Below are 18,490 nucleotides of genomic sequence, written 5' to 3'. Positions count from 1 at the left end.
ACCGGAAGTTAAACATGACAACAGTTTAAATCAGTTTCATCAGTTGGTAGTTATAGGAGATGAGTGGTCAAGCCCTTGGCTACTCCAGTGTGGAATGTCACAGGGCTTGGTCCTATTCCCTATGCTATTTAATATCTATGTGAAATTGCTGAGAGAGATATAATGCATTGGTTCTAGGTGAGGTGTCATCAGTATGATGACACTGTTCTATATCTCCTCCCTGGACAAGTTAAAGAAGTTGCAGAGGTCTTGAATTGGTAGTCAGAAATTGTAAGGGTCTGGATAAGGAGAAACAATCCTACCTAGGTGGAGCTGCTATTTGTTAGTAAGCATCCAGGAGCGTCAATTATAATGGTGGCTCTTGACAGGGTCATGCTCTTCCTGAAGGATCTAGCCCATTGAGGTGGGAGTTCTCCTGGGCTCACAGCTCCTGCTCAGATAGAAGGAGGAAACCCCAGCCTTCTTGCAGCTCCATCTGGTACACCAGTTATTACATTACTGAGACCAGGAAACTCTGATGACAATATATAACTGGACTATTACAATGCACTGTACATAACTCAGAAGCTATCACTGGACCAGAATTCAGTGACCTGACTGTTAGCCAAGGAAACCTGCTACTGCAGATTACACCTATTCTTAGGTTGCTACATTGGTTACCAGTATGCTTCTGAGGCTAATTCAAAGTGGTGGTCATTACCTATAAAGCTTTATACAGCATGATGCCTGGATATATCAGGGACCTCCTTACCAAACATTAATCTGACTATGCAGTCTGGTCATCAAGAGAGGATGTACTGAGAATCCTGCTGACAAAAGGCCTTTTCAATTAGTGTTCCTACACTTTGGAATACTCTGACCCCACAGTTACAGCTGACTCAGAATCCCTATTCCTTTAGAAAACCTCGAAAGACCTTTTTATTCCAATAGTCCTTCAACCCATATACTAATTGTGGGGCAACCTTTATTATCTGAAAAAAATATTTTATAATATGTTCTTTGTGTTATTTCTTTTTCTGTGTTGCTTATTGTGTACCTCTCAGAATCCTTCTAACTGGAGCAGTGTACAAATCTGTAAATTAAATAAATTTTTAAAATCCCCTTTATTCTTAATTTTTTCAACTGTGTTTATCACACTGAGTAGAAGATAATATATAAATTTATTACTTTAACTAAATAGGCCCTGTTAGGGATTGAAACACAGATTACTAGAAGTTAAAAGCATTTATTTATCCTTTAAAGTAATTATCTTGATGTTCATATGAGATTGCAATTGTTCTGGAGAATCTGAACATTGTGACAGTATGGAGGTATAATGACCTTGAAAGATGATGAGACCATTGAAATGGATTTACTTAGTAGCTTTCACTCTTCTTTGAGCAAAGCAACCCCCTAATTAGTTTGGTAAAGACCTGTTCAAAATTGTGCTCATGTGGATGGAAAGTACAATGAGAAGAAAGTGTAATATATAAAAGGTCATGGATATAGTTTTCTATTTACTTTTGAATCTATCTCTGTAGGAGGAGTGCTACAGTCACAATGAGGAATTTGTCTCAACGCAAGAAAGTAAAATCAAATCAAATTTCATCAAAAGCAATTAGACTCAGCACTGAATTTAATTTCAGATAGTTCTGGAAATGCAGCTAGAAAATTAAAAGTCTCAAAAGATTGAATAAGCTAGAAGTTGCTGAGTGCTGATCCTACAGAGGATAGGGCAGCTGTATAGGAGGACACAGCAGGTGTGGTTTCTTTAAGGCAGCAGGACCAAGGCAAGACTGCTGAACTTCTATAAAAGGCCTAAAAATTTTTTTCAGTGTCAGGGTTATAGTATAAACTCCCAGGAACTACAAAGTGGCTATGGATCCTCCTGTTTTTTGGATTATGGGTGATGGTGGATGAAGCCAAGGCCTCGTTAAGCAGAGAATTAAGGAAGGAAGCCATGGTAAAAAGCTTTTTCTTAAACTATAAACTCAAATAATTCAAATAATTCAAATATTTTTATCATGAGACTATATGACAAATGTTATTAATAATAGTATTGATACTGGTAATGAAATCTTGAAGAGCTCTTAACAGTTTTATGGAGCATTCAAACCATTAAAACATTCGTGGTACACTTAAAACGTGCTAAAATCTTAACACAAAAAAACCCCAAAATTCAAAAACCAGGAGTCACTTCTGACATGCCGTCTGGAAATACTTCAACTTTAGCTGCTTCCAGTAGGCAGCTGAGGTTAGAGATAACCTCAGCATCAACAGGAAGCCATTCCAGAAGGCTACCACTGCTACAGCAAAACATCAGCACCTCTTCATCTCCTTAAAGTGGGGAACCACTAGCTGCTTGGCAAGATTAAAGGGGTCAGGCCAATGCTAGTGAATGAACGTGGTCCTGAAGGCAACTTGGTGATAAACCACAAAGAGCTTTACTGATTGAAATAGCACTTTAAATTCCTATAGGAAGCCTATAGGAAGCCAATGCAGGGCCTAAAGTAGAAGTATAATGTGTCCCCCCAGTGAGCACCAGAAAGCATCCAGGCCACTGCATTTTGAACCAACTGAAGTTTCCAAGTGGTCTTTAAAGGCAGCCCCATGTACAATGCATGTTGAATTTGGGATGAATATTTGGATTCCTCCCAGTCTTGCTTCTGGGATAATTTTGAAGCTAAAACTAGTAGATACAACAGTAAATGGCCTACAATAAAAAATAGATAAGAGATATGTGAGGTATTGCTTCTCCTGGACAAAGTTTTCATCCATGTTATCCTAATGGATAACTGGACTAGTATATTTGGTTCTTCCTCTCAGGCATGTGGAGAGTCAGAGGATTCATCCCTTTAGTGATGTGAGCTAGAACTTTGGGCCACAGTGACATCATTTTAGGATTAGGTACCTGTTTTGGATGGAGTTGTGCAGTCTTTAAATGAATTGGGAGCTCAAATATGCTAAATTATGCCTCACTCCTAAATACGCAAGTCACAGCAATACATAAATTTCTTTATTAGCTTCAGCTGGCATTTAAGTTGATTCCTTTCCTTGAGAAGCTAATCTTAACCATTTTCATTCTAAAGCTACTTTCATTACAACAATCAATAAATGGTATCTAATTTGTAATAAATGTCTAAATCCTCTGTTTTTATTCTTATGTAGATTGCCCAAACTGCAGCTTACACTTTTTTAAAAAAATCCAATCATGTAATTGTCTTTCCCCTAGTCTTCAATACTGAACACTAAGAGTCTAGCTATAATTACATCTGTTACTAAATCTCAGCTCAAATTGTACACCATCCTTGGTGTCTTTTAATTTTATTTTTGAACATTATGCTTATTCCTTTTTGTTTTTTTTAAAACCGGAGGAAAAAACTGCTGCTGTTGAACAGACTTTCCGTTTGCACATAGTATTATTTTCCTGAAAATATGGAATTATGTACTAGATTATATTCCACTTTGATAACATTATTACATATTACTTTGATTTCACTTGTTAATTAATTAAATAATTGTTAGTGATTTAATGAAATGGAATAGTGTGGCTTTTTCTAGAAATTTCCAAAAGCTGAGATAGGTAGTCCTCAGCTGACAAGGCATTTGGAACCAGAATTGCCATCACTAAGTGACATGGTCATGAAGTATGACATCACATGACCATGTGGCTTAGTGACAGTAGTTCTGGCAATCCTGGTGGCCATCATTAAGTGACGACCTCACATGACTGCGACTTCTGACTTCTTGCCAGCTTCCCCATTGACTTTGTTTGTGGGAGGCTGGCAGGGTACTTTGGAAATTGCAATCATGTGACTGTGGCTGGCTGTGACATTGTAATCACGAGCCAGGTGCTGAGTGCCCAGACTGCAATTACGTGACCCTGGGGATGCTGCAACATCTGGAAATATGAGGACCCATCATAAGTACCATTTGTTCAGGTTCAGTGCCATTGCAACTTTGAATGGTCGCTGAATGAATGGTCACAACCCGAGGACTACCTGTAGCCAAAACTGTGAAGGCAACGTTTCCTTCAAATCAGGCTTGACTCCTGACATCAGCTGCACTTGGATCAGGTTCAGTTACGTATTTATATATCAGAATCTGCCTACCCTTGCTTTGGAGGCACAAATGAATTCTACACCCTGCAGGTACTGTATTTAAAAAATAAGTAAAAGCAGTTTTTCTGCGTTTTGGCCCTTAGGTTAAATGAAATGGGCCTTTGTTGCACTGATTTTTTATTGTTGATATATTGTTGATATACAGTATATTTTAGTGCACTTGTTTGGAATTTGTTGTACACAACACAGCCTCTTTGAATTGATATAGACTACAAATATTGTAAAATAACATTGTATATTTGTAAGCCTGTTTCTATGTTCCTCTGTCATAAGTGTCAAGTAGATACTGGGCCTAAAACAACTGGTTATGTCTTCCTTCTTGGAGAAGGGTTAAGATCTTGTCAAATATAATTTGGGGAAGACCATATCAGACAACAGTATGTGTGATACGAATCTGCTTACATTGGATCACAAGCTGAACATGAACAGCTGTGCCATGCATCTGTAAAAAACTCATATTTAATCCTCAGCTGTATTAGCAGAAATATGCTATCAAGATCAAGAGAAACCATATCCAGTACTGGGCACCACGTTTTAGAAAGAACAAGACAAAGTGGAGGTCCACTATCCAGAGGTTGCCAACTAAGAAGTTAAGTGTCCTGGAAGTTAAAAATATGAGGAACAGTTGGAACCATTGGGTATGTTTAGCTTGGAGAAGGGGAGACATGGTAGCAATCTTCAAGTGTCTGAGGCCTGTCATGTAGAAAATGGGCAGAAATGTTCAGCGTTATTTCAGAAGATAGGACAAGAAACAGTGGATTTAAGAGGGTAGGTTTCATTTGGACATCAGGAAAAAAATTCCTGATATTAACAGCTGTTCAAGACTAAATTGCCTCGGGAAATGGAAAACTCATTGTCATTGGAGGTATTAAAACATAGTTTGAATGGCCATGGGATGCTGTAGTAGTAGATTCCTGCACTGGACAGGCAATTAGATGAGCCCCAAGATCCCTTCCAGCTTATATATTATATATTATATGATTCTATGATTCTATGATTCTATGATTCTATGATTCTATGATTTTATATTTCATGCTAATTTCCATAAGAATTCAGGGAAAATTCTTGATTTTCCTCTCAGTTATAATTTTGTAGAAGGGAAATAATACACTCTGACCTTCAAAGACACTTAAGAGGCCCTGTCAGTTCAGTGTACCTGCAGAGAAAATGCAAGCCCTAAGCTATATTGAATATCTGCTGAGAGGTTCTGAAGCACAGTGTAAAAATATGGGCAATCTTTGAATTCCTTTTCAGCTTCAAGCTGGAGAGGAAGGCATGGCCTTGGATGCTTACCATAGGGGTGCACAGACATCATGGTACCCGTGATAAAATCGTCATGCTGATCTACTGTACACATAACTTCAGTGTAGTTATATAATATATGAGGGAATAAAAGAAAACAACCTCTCTGTTGGCGGCCTCTTTCTCTTCCTCTCAATTTGGGTTGACCTTTGATCCAGAAGAAGGCAATGGACCACTTCCATAATATTGCTCAGAAAACTACAAGAATATGTTCACGAAGGTTCCAGGAACTTGACTTGTAGGAGACTTTATCTTTACACAGTGTTTTTCAAACTTGGAAACTTTAAGATGTGTAGACTTCAACTCCCAGAATTCTGGGAGTTGAAGTCCATACATCTTAAAGTTGCCAAGTTTGAAAAACACTGCTGTATTGCTTTGATACACACATAGATTTTACCTGTTGATATTGGAACCCTGTTGAACATTTTGTTTTTGTTTCGTTTTATAAACAAAATGATTATTTTAATTACGTTTTAATTATACTGTTTTTAATTCTTTGTCAGCTTCCTTGACTAACATGCATCAGTGGAAAACTATAATATAAATGCCAGCAATGTGAAAACAATCATTTGTTTTTATTTCATTTTCAATGCTGGCTGTATATTGAGTCTTTATTCTACTATTTTTTTATTTTATTGCTTTAGGTTTAATTTTGGATCTGAATGTTTTCTTGTATTAAAACAAATGAACAACTGTTAGATCCCTTCAGAATTAGTGTCTATGAAAATGGATAAATGCTTAAATTTAGATAGGATGATAAAATACAAGAGAAGGGAAAAAAAGGGGGAGTGGTGTGCTCCAGTAGGAGAATAACAGATAAATGGAGGAATAATAAAAATGTGTTTTTAAAAATGTTAAATAAATAAACAATGCACAAATATATTAGTCTTTGAAATATTTATATAGATGTACATAAATTCATAATAAGATACCAAGATATTTACAATAATTCAAAGAAACATTTGTATTCTAGGAAATACTGACCTGATAATTCACAGCCAAGAAGTTCCATTCTCAAAGTACAATGCCTTCTACAAACTTGAGGATACAATCGTATATACTGAGATTTTATTGGCGGGGTGAAAGAATTTGCATAAGGTGTATTATTATCTACATTTCCACGGAACACCTGCAACAGCACACAATAGGTTTTAGTCACACCTTACAGATGTAACAGGCAAATATAAATGATTATTAATTTATTAATTCAGTTTATAGGTCTGCCCAATTGAGTAGTGACTCAAGATGGCTTGCAAGAAGGTTAAAAAACACAAATTAACAATACGCTAAAACAGCCTTTCTCAACCTTTTGACCCTGAGGAACCCTTGAAATATTTTTCAGGCCTCGGGGAACCCCTGCACATTCAGGCTCAAATATAGGCCACAAGTTACAAAATTATTATATTTGTTTCATGTGTAGGCCCGTATATATGCACTAACAGTGTTCTTAAACTAATAATAAAGAATGAAACCTACCTCTTTAATGTGAAGTTGCCCAAATTTGAAATAATTTTTTAAAATAAATTGTGACCTCCCAGGGAACCCCTAGTGACCCCTTGCAGAATCCTAGGGTTCCATGGAATCCTGGTTGAGAAACGCTGCACTAAAAGGTAAAACAGCCATGCCAGATAAAAGCTTAAAACGCAAATGCTCCAGCAAGTTCACAATTTGTCCCATTCTAGTGCCTTCTGGAAGAGCCAGATTTTTCAGGCTTTCCTAAAGGACCACAGGATCAAGTGTCCTTCACTTGACTCCTACCAAAAAATGGTGCACTGTTTTTCTTATAATAGTGTACCAGTCCATGTCTCTTGAAGAATATCTGTTAGGTGCTGGAACAGGCAAAGGTGATATGCCCCATGAGCTACTAAGATCACTCTGTCTCAGTGTCATATTAGAAATATATGTGGAATTTCTGGGAGGGGATAGAACACTATTTCTTACTGCTTCCTCTAACTACACTCTTCCTCCAGGCTTGTACATGCATTTATGTTGAGCCTTGCCTTCACCAAGCTTGATACACCTATCTACATTATCTTTTACCAAGTAAAACCCCATTTAGATGCCAACTGGATGCTTTATTAACTTCTGTACAATCACTTTGCAAGCAGTTTTGGACCCACATTCCACAGCAACACAACTCCATGTGGTGGAACGACCACTAGGTGTCACTGTTCTATTAAAAATATATGTACAGTAGCAAGCTAGGGAAGGGCTGGAGCATTCTATTTTTCTACTTCCTGTATCTGCACCCTACTTGTATGCCTCTATGTATGCTCTGAGTCTGAGCTTTTCACCAAGCTTGTCGTGCCTGTCCAAATTATCTTTTACCAAGTCAAATGCACTTAAAGGCTATTGTTGGGATTTTTTATTAACTGCTGCCCTATGGAATCTACTCTGTGACAATCACTTCAAAATGAACTGTGCAGTTTGACCCTGTGTATAGTAAGAGGCAGTTCCTATCTTCATAAATCTTTTTTTTTTAATCATATTTTTTACTACACAATTCTCTGAACTTGCTTCAGGACAGGAATGGCATTGTATTCTTCTCCTGCACTTAAGAGTGAAATAAAATGGGGTATACTTCACATCAGACAGGATAAATTTTAAAATGCATTTTTATTTTTACAATGAGTTTATTCAGTGTTTCTGAATAAATCCTTTATTTTCAAGGATTTGGCAATGTACAGTAATTAAGGTATTTAAAGATAGTAAATAGAATTCCTATAGCACTAAGAATCTATAAGGGGGTGTGGGATCCCCTGAAATCCATTTGTCCCTGTAGAAATATTTAAGCCATTTAAATATTAGTAAGTGTTTTACACAAATATTTAGTAAGCACTAGAAGCAGGTAGGCACATGATGATAGTTTACATATTGTAACTATATAGCTCAAGAGGCTTCAAGAGGAAATTGGTCAGAACTAGAACTAGCTGAAGCTGTGGTTTAACATTTAGCAGGTGAAATGTAGCAACTCGGGTCCATTTTAAAATGTTTATCTTTTTATAATTAATTTGTATCCAATCACATTTTTAATCTTGTATTTCCTGGTTGCTTCATTATAAATATACCCTGTTCCTTGTGCATTGGGGTCCTGCCCATTGAATGTTGCTGAACATGTTCATGGGTGCTTGATCTGGCTTTGCAAATCCATAATAAATATGATGATGATGAAGATGATGAAGATGATGAAGATGATGACGATGATGATGTGTTTGGGGACTGAAGTCCTCTGGTGTGCTGCTTAAATAAACAAAGCAAACCTCATCTTGAGAAGGGAGAGGAAACTTGTAAGTCGCAAATGGGATGTAACAGGAGTTCCCTCTTACAGATTTTTCTCCAACAGCCCCCACGCTGTTGGCATTCTATAAAGCCTTGGAGACCTGGTTCTCCCAGACCTTGGAATGAGATGGATAGGCCCCTGGTTGAGTGTGATTTTGTTGTTGTTATTGTTGTTATTGTTTTTCTGTCTGTATACGGTGACCAGATCCCATTGGTTGTTGTTTGCATTGGACATTTATGGTAATATATTGTGAGCTGCCCATAGTCAGTCAGAGTTGGGTGATGTCCAAATTGAATAACAAACCAGTAACAGTCCAAATAAACAAATAAAAACGATCAACACAAAATTGCAGTTTATCGCAAAATAAAATCTGAAGGCAGAAATGTCTCAGTAAGCTTACTTTTATGTAAGTTATGCTACTGAAAGGCATAGATATGAAGACATAAAATGCTTTTATATTGATAAAATTCACTTACCATATCTTCAGTGGTGTCTTTCACTTTGTATGTGGTCCATATTTTACCATCATTGCTATATGCAATTTTGTATGATTTTATGTATTCTGGGCTTCCAATTCTCTTGGCACCTTGTGTGATAACTCCAGTGATTCTCATTTTTCGTTGTAGGTTTATCTGAAATTATAATCAGGCATCATCAATGGAATAATAAGCATTATGATATTTCATGTAGCAGTTGCTGTTGCTCATGTAAATAAAATGTATGGCCTGTCTAATGTTGCATTTTCCTATGTTCAAGGCTTCATTTAGACTGGAGCTCAGCCATACTACTTATGACACTCATTTCATTTAATAGAATGTCACATGCAAAAGAAGAATAATTTCCTGTAGCATGTTTTCCATGCCCCTATGTATAGTCCTATGGGCAGAAGAAGAATATAGAACGAAGTCAAGTTCACAGCTTGGAGAATATACATAACGTAGCTAGAGGCCTGATCTTTGTGATAACTTCTACTGCTAAAACTATATTAAGCAGATTCTATATTATGCTTACTTGTATATGTACTTCAAATTCAGAAACACAGATTAATTATAAATTTTTACATTTACTTTTTTTCTGTATAACATACAGTGACTATCTATCTATCTATCTATCTATCTATCTATCTATCTATCTATCTATCTATCTATCTATCTTTGCCTACTGATTTATTTATTTTAAATATATATAAATTTTGCTTTCATCCACAGGATTTCAGGAGAATTTTAGAACTCCAAGTTAGTACAAGACAAAATGGCAATAAAATCTAAAATAATGAATTAAAAGAGGACAAATAACAAACAATAATAGTTCATATATTAATAAAAATGACTAGTTATTGGAGCAATTCTTATATGAGGAGGATTTACATCTAGGAGCATGCAAATTGTTTCTAATTTGAATTTTGAATTTGAAATAGTAGTCTCAAACTTGAAATGTTCTGAGCTTAAAGCAGGTTTGTTCTGAGGGATTTTTAATTCAAAGCAGTCCTGTTTCAAGTTCAAAACTGTTCGAGGATGGCCAAAACAGCATTGGAACACTTCTAATAATGCGCAAACCCATTTCAAATTTTTTAAAAAACTGTTTTGAATTAAAAATGTTTTCCTCATCCCTAGTGAGAAGATTTGGTATTTCCTTGTCTGGAAATGTGAGTAAAAGAATACATAATAGAAAAGTTTGTAATTATGCACAGTCTAAAATGTACATTTAATTTGAACCAGTATGATAGACAAAGTCCCTATGATATGATGAAATATCTGCAGTTACATTCAAGAACCATAAAATCAGAAGCTGATTGCAGGATCTAGGTAAAATACCTACACTGTTCCATCTTATGCTAACCACAGCCTAATAAACAATTAACCCTTTTAAAAAAAATTATTATTGACTGTTAATAATATTGCTATGAATAGATGCAAGGAGTTGAATGTTTCTATCTGAGAAATATATACTCTACATGTTTCAGTCTGGCAAGCTTGTGTATTAATCTATCCACCCCTCGGATTAGCAAAGCAACTACTTTGTGAAGTCTTCCAGGATGAAAACTTCATTTGACTAGCAGTGTTTACATATCTTTTTCATAACCCACTGTCTTTTCAGTCCCTCCTAATAAGAGAATCTTGAACGCAATGAGAAATTTCTATATTGAAGGATCTTAATTGTGGCAGGTAAAAAAAAGATTAGTATATATTTAGATTCCTTCCAGTTTTTTTAAAAAAATTATCCAGTACAAATATAGTTGATCATGGACAGAAATTCAGTAGAGTAGTATTTCTGATTGGTATTGTATTTTGGAACAACTGTTCAGTAGAAGTACCAGAATGACTAGCTTTGTAGAATAAAAAGAAAACGAATATGCATACACATTGGTTAATTTTAAAAAAAAAATCCTGTTATAAATGATGTTAAATTTCTCTGCAAGTGAAAAGAACATTCATAATGTACATTTCATATTGACCAATATATATATAGTAAGTTTGATTTATGATTCCCAAGAAAAGAATATATTAGACTGTTAGGTAAGCAAAGCATACTTAAATATAAGTTGACAATTTATTTACTGCCACGATTAAATTAGCTAACATTTACGCCTGTCTTAATGAAAAAGACAATTCTGATCATATATTTTTAATGCAGATTTCAAAAGAATTTCAAACAGGGCTTATATTTCAAATGATTATTTTAATGTATTTGTTTTAATCTTCTCTGCCTGCAAGTGATTTATATAAAGTGAAGAGAAACATGTAGGCAACCAACATACCCTAATCAATAAGCAATAATTTCTGAATAACATTCATACTAATTCACTGCAAAAAATAATGATATGACAGTAGTGTTCAAATCATATGGGGGAGGGAATCGGAAGGGATTCTTGATGAATCCACAAGTTCATTTCTTGGCTGCTCATAATTTTAGTCAAACATGTTGTCATGAGTAAGGATGGCGAGCAGGGGGCTCCCATCCAGGCTGTAAAGTGCATGCGTAGTACTGAGGAATTAGGTAGCCATTCAAAGAGACACCGATCGGGCCGGCCTTAGCCTTTGGGGTTTATATGTCTGGGTTTTTCCCACGCTTCTTCAGTTTGTTAGGATTTTCTGTCATGTAGCAGTAATAAAACACTAGAGACCTATTCTTGTCTCAGCGTGGTTCCTGGCTGTTAGGACACATGTTCTCCATAGAAAATGAATCATCTGAATGGGGGAAGGGGGGCTGTTTTAAAAATTTTTGAATAAGAGAACAGGAGAAAAGAGAAAGAGTTAAAAATGGGAAAATCAAGAGAAAACAGAAATTTCTACTTGGAACTTCTCACATTTATTTTAATAAAGTGTCACATAGATGCATAGTTTTGCATCTATCTGAATACATTAACGCATTTATTCTTACAGTATAGCTGTTTTTAAAGAAATTGTGACTTGGCTATGACTTTATGTAGCTTATGCATGTTTAGGGAGTAAAGGCTAGACATTAAGTAAGCAGATTTCAGTTCATTCAGTGGACGTTTCCCTTCCTTTTTTTTCCTTGGGAGCCTTTGTGGTAAAACTAGGTAAGACTTTAAACTAGAATTTGATTTTCCTGACAAATGTTCATATACAGTATATTAAACAGGATGAAACTCAATTGTTCAGTCAGTACTGTTGCTTCAGAAATGATAGTAGGAGCTGAGTTTCCCCAGGAACATTTACATCTCTGGTCTTGTTGAAATAAATAGGATTTGCACAAGAGCACAATTCCAGGTGAATTAATATACTGGTGTCTGCATTAACTATGATAGCCTATTTATTAAATCCTTTATAATTAATTATGTATAGTGCCTTCCTTCTTTAAGATTAGACTAAAGTATCCAATAAAACTGAGAATGATCCCATTCTCTGCTAAAGTATTCAATAAAGTATGAATATAATATATAATATCATACCATATACAAATGGTATGATATTATAAATTATGCTATATTACACTTCAATTTTCAAGCTACGTGCATCAGAAATTACAATGTCCTGTGTGTAAATTCTTGAAAAACATTTGAGATATAGATGTATAAATTGAAAAGAGAAGAAGTAGAGCTATGTGTATCATGAAAATAAGGCCAAAAATTCAGCTGAAAACTTGATTGATTGATTGATTGATTGATATAGCCACCCTATTTAGCACATGACTCATGGCAGTGTACATCATCAAAACAACAAAATAATAATAAAACCCCATCTAAAACAAGATACAAAAACACAAAAAAACAAAACAAAAAACCCCACAAAACCCAACAGTGTTCAAACACAGAAATGCCAGGAAAAAAGAACTCATTCAGCAGGTCATACCATTCCCAGACTGAAATTCTGGAAGGGAAAAGTAGGTCTTTAAGGCCTTCCACAAGGCAGGCAGGGTCAGGATGCAATCCTTTGTACTTGCAAGCCTCTCAGAGACTCTTCAATTTACCCTTGATCATCACTTAAAAATTGTTCATAAAAATGAAGAATTCTATGGAGGCAGCATTTAGGGCACAAACTCCAAGACAGCACATGCAAAAGTTCTGATATGTGCATATTGGGACCCGTCTTATCTCACAAGATGAAATGTGAATTGTTTTCAAGTCAGAAGACACATTGCTGCTATTGCTAAACCTCCTACCAGCCAGGGAAAGGCAACAAATCATTTGAAAAGCAATATTTTCCCACATTTATAAGAAAGCCAAGTCAGTACAAGAAGATATATAATGAAGAAATATGTGAAAATAATGTTATTAATCTTTTGAATGCACAATGTAATACATTTTATGGCTTTAATAGTACACTCTGCGAAATACACAACTGATTTTAAAAAATGCAAAAAGTTCTCTCCCCTTATTTAAATAATTAAATTCTTAATTGTATTATTAGAACTATTGACACAATGAAGCCAAGACAAATATTTTCAGCTATTTAAATTTCCCAGGATTCTCTAAACAAATGTTGATATGTATAATTTGAAACAAAAATTGAATTCCCATTTTCAATATGAAAAATGTAACTCAACATTTGAATTGCAATCCTTAGCTTTTTGAACTGGGCAGGGATCACCCAATCTGCTTTGAGAGAGGACTCTGATGTTCCAAAAGAAATGTGCCCTGTGTTAGGGTTCTTTGATCCAACTTGGTCTTGGGTTTTTGAGTGTGATAAGGAAAACAACAACAAGAACAAAACCTCCTCTGTTGACTTATCTTTTCTGGTGATAATGACCTAATATTTTCCAAGCCAGATTGTGTGCCTATGCCTTAGTTTGTTATGATTCATTATAGGCATTTGGTACTGTAATGTTATTTGTGTCTTTATGTTGTTGTTTATTCATTTAGTTGCTTCCGACTCTTCATGACTTCATGGACCAGCCCACGCCAGAGCTTCCTGTCGGTTGTCAACACCCCCAGCTCCCCCAGGGACGAGTTCGTCACCTCTAGAATATCATCCATCCACCTTGCCCTTGGTCGGCCCCTCTTCCTTTTGCCCTCCGCTCTCCCTAGCATCAGCATCTTCTCCAGGGTGTCCTGTCCTCTCATTGTGTGGCCAAAGTATTTCAGTTTTGCCTTTAATATCATTCCCTCAAGTGAGCAGTCTGGCTTTATTTCCTGGAGGATGGACTGGTTTGATCTTCTGGCAGTCCAAGGCACTCTCAGAATTTTCCTCCAGCACCACAGTTCCAAAGCATCGATCTTCCTTCTCTCAGCCTTCCTTATGGTCCAGCTCTCGCAGCCTTATGTTACTATGGGGAACACCATTGCTTTAACTATGCGGACCTTGGTTGTCAGTGTGATGTCTCTGCTCTTGACTATTTTATCGAGATTGGTCATTGCTCTTCTCCCAAGGATTAAGCATCTTCTGATTTCCTGACTGCAGTCAGCATCTGCAGTAATCTCTGCACCTAGGAATACAAAGTCTTTCACTGCTTCTACATTTTCTCCCTCTATTTGCCAGTTATCAATCAAGCTGGTTGCCATAATCTTGGTTGTTTTGAGGTTTAGCTGCAAGCCAGCTTTTGCACTTTCTTGTGTCTTTATACACACAGCTTAAACACAGTGTTCTCCAAACTCCCAGTAATCTTTAGTGTTTGTAATTTTACTGAGAGCCATCCTACTCTCCCTTTCCTAAATCTTATCATCCATCCAAGATCCTGTAACTGGGGCAGTCTAATGGCAGTCTAATAACAGAAGTCACTTGAGCTGAGTCACTGACCTGTTGATGACCTAAGTCATTGACCTGAGTCACTTGACCTGACCTGAGTCATTGACCTGAGTCACTTGGCCTGTTGGTCATTGAATCCAGTCTTCCTGTCCTGCCCATCAAGTAGGATTCTTCCTCTTCCTCTTCCTCTTCCTCTTCCTCTTTTCTTTTCTACTGTAGCTTCTACAATATTACTATTAGCAGCAGAGCTAAGCTAGGGAAAGGGCTGAAAATTAATGGAGTATTTTGAATCAGGACATGTTGTATATAAACCACTTCATGTAAATGACAATATCCCAAAATAACCCTATCTGTCTTGAAATTTGGGCTTTGTCTATTTTTAGACCATAGCCCTATGTGTCATGAGTACTGATGGTGAGCAGGAGGGGGCCTCTATCCAGGGGGGAAAACACATGTGTAGTACTGAGGAGTTAAGCAGCCATTCAAAGAGACACAGGTCAGACCTGCCTTAACCTTTGGGGTTTATCTGTCTGGGTTTTTCCCACGCTTCTTCAGTTTGTTAGGATTTTCTGTCTAAAGTAGCAGTAATAAAGTACTAGAGACCTATTCCTTGTCTCAGCATGGTTCCTGGCTGTTAAGACACTATGTGGTACGATTTCTCCCTGAGGAGGGGGGTGATGAGATGGAGATCAGAACAGGGGGAGAGGAGAGCGCATTCCAGGCTGACAAGCATTCTCGCAATTTGCTTTCCTTGGAAAACGGGGAGGGGCCAAGGAAGAAAGTTAGACTCGCCCCCCCCCCCCCAGACTCACAAGAGGATTTTTCCCTTCAGCTCTGTTAAGGAACCTTTAGTACGGCAAGATTCTGTGTATGGTAGAGAATAATAAAGAAACTAGAGTCTGCATCTGATTCAGCATGGTTCTCTTCGCCATTTCCCCTGACACCCTATTACTTTTCTTGTTATTTGATAAAAAATGTTTTCTCATTTCAAAAGCTGAATAAATAAGGTAACTATTTGGGGGAAAATAAGCACTGTTACATATTAACTGTTAAATGCATATTTCGGATCAATGATATAGATGAGAAGAGATAAAGCAAAAAATGTCACAATGCGTCTCTAGTGAAATATAATTATCAGAGATGTCTGTGCGAATGGACAGAAATTCAAGATGGAGGCTGTAACAGGGCAATCAAAGCCTTGACCATTTTGATGTGGATTTGACCCCATTCCCCACCGTAGATGTCCTGACAATCACTATGTGTTACTATCAAATGCTTCTTTCTGTCCAGTTGGAACAGGTTGGATTGGAGGAAGTAAAATTTACACTTAATTTTAAATGGGCATGGGAATAGAGGGAAAGGAAATGAAGGTGATTGGTAGGCAGGGAACTAAAGCTAACATAGATGGCCTCCAAATGCCTAGTTTCTGGCAAACAAAACAGTAACAGCATAAAAAAATAGACAACCAGGAACTTCTAGGCTTGTACTTTCCCTGCAGCAAAATGTGGTAAAATAAGGCAAATGCCTTAATACTATCTTAATTTACATTACATAAATCCCAGTAAACTCTGTGCACGTATGTCTGTGGGAGGGACAAGTGATGAAATGTGCCTCACAATATTGCACTGCAAACACTACACCTTAAGTATTTATGTACAATGCCACGATGTATCTATTGCATTTTGGCATCATTGTGGTTAGAAATAAACTCCTATGGGTTAGTAGTCAATAAATAAGAAGAATAATTATTTTTACAAGAAACAGCAAAAGATAGCTCGAAACAGATTTGTCATTTGAAGATTTGTTTTTCATTAGATGTGTAGGCTTAATTGTAAGCTGGCTTAATCATATTCATTTATTATTATTTATTATTTTATTTTTATCCTGGCTTTTTATAAATAAGGTGGCGAACATACCTAATACTCCTTCCTCCTCCTACTTTCCCCACAACAGCAACCCTGTGAGGTGGGTTGGGCTGAGAGAGAGTGACTGGCCCAAGGTCACCCAGCTGGCTTTCATGCCCAAGGCAGGACTAGAACTCTCAGTCTCCTGGTTTCTAGCCCAGCACCTTAACCACTAGACGAAACTGGCTCTTTTTATCATATATCTATCTGTCTGTCTGTCTGTCTACACACATACACATATTCACATTTACTGTAGCTCCTTACATCACAACATGGGAATAACATTATAATTCTAAAGACAACAAAATGTGTGTACTTAAAGACCAAAGGAATATTTAAAGGAAAAAGAAGTTGTCTTCCTATCCACCAATGCTGAGCCTAATACTTGACGTAGAGCTGACAGCTAGACAGACTATTAAGATCTGACTTGTAAGTTGGGTGCTGGGATTTGGGAATCACAAGAGACCTGTTCGTCTGGTGAATAATTTATTCTGGCAACCAGCAGATATGTAAAATGTAGACATTAAAAATATACATGAAACCTTAAACACGAAACCCATTCTGCCTAAATACAGGACACCAACAGAGTTTTGACTGTTATATGTGATTCAAGGAGAGAAACAGGTAGGTCACCTTTCTTTTCACCTCAGAAATGAAACAAAACTGCATCTGAACAGCTAGTAGCTGTGGTTCTTTTTCCCCTTACCTTTCATTTCAGTTATCTTGTTCAGCTTTTTCTACAGCAGAAGCAATTAAATATAGAACCATACTGTTGTATCAGCACCATCTGCCCCTCTATTCTGGTTCCATTCCAGTCATTCTGCTTTTGGAAGATGTCTGGCTAAAACATTACTGTAAATTGCTCCTACAGTATTTTCTTTCTTCAAAGTTCAGCTCCCCTCCTCGGAGTTAGATCTTGAGTTTTGCGTGGACAATTTGTATTTGAATAATATTCCATGTGCTGCAACTGGGGTGATATATTTCAAACTGTGTAGAATAATTCTCTTTTTCCTAGAATCTCTTTATTGAAAATAAAGAGCCAATGTGTTTGTATGTGTGCTGCATGTGTGCAGGAGACAAATGCCTTTCTAACTTTTACATTAATGGAAGATAGATTAATGTCTACTATGGTTTATATTCTATCACTATCAAAGAAGAGGATAAATGTGGATAAATATGTACTTATTTATGTATACCTATTAAATAATATCTACAACTGAAATATATCTGGTAAATGAAAACATCTGTTTGAATGTCAGCTTACTTCTGTGCACAATCCAGAGTATTGATGATGGTCCTTAAAGTGCTAAATATCTTAGATCCAAGTTACTTAAAGGATCACCTTCTATTTCAATCAGCCTGTTTTCTAAAAGGCTTTTTTATTTTCCCCACCTGATGATGAGAGATCTTTCTCAGTGGCTGCCTCAATATTCTGGAAGATCTTGCTGTCTGTTTTATGTTTTGTTTGTAGTTGTTCTCTTTTTAATATTTTATTTATCTGCTTATGTCCAACCTGGGTTCTTCTTTGGGAAAGGAGACATTTTTGGAGAATGAGAACAAGGATCCAGGTGTGCCTCTTGTAAACCAAGGCTCAGTTCAGAGAATAGAAGGTGAACCAGAACTTAGCCCTGGGAAATCTTGCATCCCAGAGCTCCAACATCAGATCCATAGCCTCTGAATCGTAAGCTGTGCTGCTGCTGTAAGTGGAAGACAAAAAGGCTGAATGGCAGGGGAGTGGCAGATTGCAGGTTTCAGTTC

General features: G+C 36.7%; 1 protein-coding gene across 1 annotated transcript in view; it reads right to left on the bottom strand.

Annotated features, from left to right (window-relative positions):
* The window catches only part of EDIL3 (EGF like repeats and discoidin domains 3), a 263,167-nt gene that overhangs the window by 54,893 nt on the left and 189,784 nt on the right, over positions 1–18,490 (bottom strand). Inside the window, exons 6-7 of the mRNA XM_063295452.1 lie at positions 9,159–9,314; positions 6,387–6,531 (exon numbers count right to left, since the gene is read on the bottom strand). Coding sequence (XP_063151522.1) covers positions 6,387–6,531; positions 9,159–9,314 — 301 coding nt within the window. The remainder of the gene's footprint in view (positions 1–6,386; positions 6,532–9,158; positions 9,315–18,490) is intronic.

The sequence above is a fragment of the Candoia aspera genome, chromosome 2 (assembly GCF_035149785.1).
Source record: "Candoia aspera isolate rCanAsp1 chromosome 2, rCanAsp1.hap2, whole genome shotgun sequence".
Classification (NCBI taxonomy): Eukaryota; Metazoa; Chordata; class Lepidosauria; order Squamata; family Boidae; genus Candoia; species Candoia aspera.
Note: the sequence above shows the minus strand (reverse complement) of the source record. Positions and strands in the feature narration are given on the sequence as shown.